This window comes from Nothoprocta perdicaria, unplaced genomic scaffold (genome assembly GCF_003342845.1).
Source record: "Nothoprocta perdicaria isolate Ctin4 unplaced genomic scaffold, notPer1 scaffold_840, whole genome shotgun sequence".
Taxonomy (NCBI): domain Eukaryota; kingdom Metazoa; phylum Chordata; class Aves; order Tinamiformes; family Tinamidae; genus Nothoprocta; species Nothoprocta perdicaria.
This window is the reverse complement of record NW_020456133.1, coordinates 1357-3327: the sequence shown is the minus strand read 5'-3', so window position 1 is coordinate 3327 and position 1971 is coordinate 1357. Positions and strand designations below refer to the sequence as shown.

At 61.3% G+C, this 1971-nt stretch overlaps 1 protein-coding gene across 1 annotated transcript in view; it reads right to left on the bottom strand.

Moving 5' to 3' along the window:
- LOC112958363 (heat shock factor protein 1-like) overlaps window positions 1-1761 on the bottom strand; it is a gene marked incomplete at both ends in the record, with an annotated part of 12106 nt that extends 10345 nt beyond the window's left edge. The window contains one exon of the mRNA XM_026052191.1: window positions 1431-1761. Within this exon, the coding sequence (XP_025907976.1) occupies window positions 1431-1761 (331 nt within the window). The remainder of the gene's footprint in view (window positions 1-1430) is intronic.
- Between the last annotated feature and the right edge of the window lie 210 nt (window positions 1762-1971).

Sequence of the window (1971 nt, the reverse complement as noted above, 5' to 3'; positions counted from 1 at the left end):
GCCAGGAGCCCCTTGGCCTCCTTGGCCACCAGGGCCCTGCTGCCCCATGGCCACCCTGGGGTCCCCAGGGCACCTTGGGGTCCCCAGGGCCACCTTGGGGTCCCCAGGGCACCTTGGGGTCCCCATGGCCACCCTGGTGTCCCCAGGGCACCTTGGGGTCCCCAGCGCACATCGGTGTCCCCATGGCCACCTCAGTGTCCCCAGGACTCCAGGTCCTGCTCCATGGAGTTGCTCCCCAGACCTTCCCCACTTCTAGGGCCGGAACCTGGGCAGTGTTGGGGACAATGTCCCCCCTGGCACTGCCCCCACCACGGGCAGAAGGGCCCGTTAGGGTTAGCCAAGATCTCTGCTCGGTTCCGGGAGAAGTTCCTCGCCCAGCGGCACGCATAAAAACACGTCCAGGGTTGCAACGCTTGCAGTTATAGACATGAGCACTGCGTGGTGATAAAAGACGTAAAATCACATGTTTGCTCCCTAAAAACGTTGGGACTCAAYGAGCCAAGAGGCTGAGCAGAAGGGCACGTTTCCCACYRCTGAATTTCCCCCATGACTAAGGGGCCCTTTGCCCCAGCTGGGGAACAGGACAAGCAGGATTTAACGGGAAGCTCCACGTCCCTCTTGTCTTGTCTTCAATCTCCGTTTCCTTGGCAGGTGGGATTTAACGGGAAGCTTCCTCCCTGGTTCCTTGCAAAGCAGGATTTAAAGGGAAGCTTCCTCCCCTTCCCCCACAGGATGGTTGAGGTTGGAAGGGACCTCTCGAGATCATCTAGGCACAGAACCACGGGATGTTTAAGGTCGGAAGGGACCTCTCGAGATCATCTAGTCCACCCCTCCTGCTCCAGCAGGGACACCCAGAGCACGGGGCACAGGGTGGCATCCAGGCGGGTTTTGAAGACCTCCAGAGAAGGAGACTCCACAACCTCCCTGGGCAGCCTGGGCCAGGGCATCATTACTCTCAAAGTGAAGAAGTTCTCCTCACATGGAGATGAAACTGCTTGAGTTGCAGCTTGCCATTACCCCTTGTCCTGTCCATGGCCACCACCCAGAAGAGCTTGGCCCCTTCCTCCCTACATTCTCCCTCATGAACATGKTGATCAGATCCCCTCTCAGCCTTCTTTTTTCCAGGCTAAACAGGCCCAACTCACTCAGTCTCTCCTCACAGGAGAGATGTCCCAGTCCCCTCATCATCTTGGTTGCCCTCCACTGGCCCCTCTCCTGGAGCTCCACGTCCCTCTCACACTGAGGAGCCCAGAGCTGCCCCCAATACTCAGGTTTGGCCTCCCCAGGGCTGAGTCCAAGCCCTCTGCTCCAGCAGGACACCCAGAGCACGGGGCACAGGGTGGCACCCCCAGCGTTGCCGGGGCCAAGGAGCACCCCGAGGTGCCCAGAGAGGGGTGCGCGGCGGCCCCGCGGCTCGGCCGGCCACTCACTTGTCGAGGCAGGCGACGCTGAGGCACTTTTCCGGGGACGGAGGAGGAGGCTGCGCGGTGCTGTCGCCGGCGGCCGCGCTCGCCGTGCTGCCTTCGTTCTCCTGCAGGATGGAGTCAATGAACGTGGAGGGAGACAGAGGAGTTTTGACAGCAGGAAGGTTCCCGGGGCTGGCCTCCTCTATCTGGGGGCTGCGGGAAGSACTAGGGGGCTCTTCTTTGATACGSACCACAGGACTACTCCTTGGAGAGACAGGAAAAGAAGGGTCAAAGCCTTGCGCTAACAGCCYGGGCGTCTGAGCGGCGCTGGCCTCGGCGGGACGCGTGGAGCCAGCTACGAAGGAGAGCGCGAGGAAGGAGGTCACCGTTGCTTCTGGTTCTCGTCCCAGCGAGCTCCCCTCCCGCGGGCGAGCGTTTGGAGCCCGGGCTCAGCGCGTTGCCCGCGGCTAAAGGCGGCCGCTCGGCTCGGGAGCTGCCRCTTTGGCCTTGGTAAGTTGTGGAGAGGACATTTTTAGGGGTACCATTCAATCAGCACCTCTTTGGA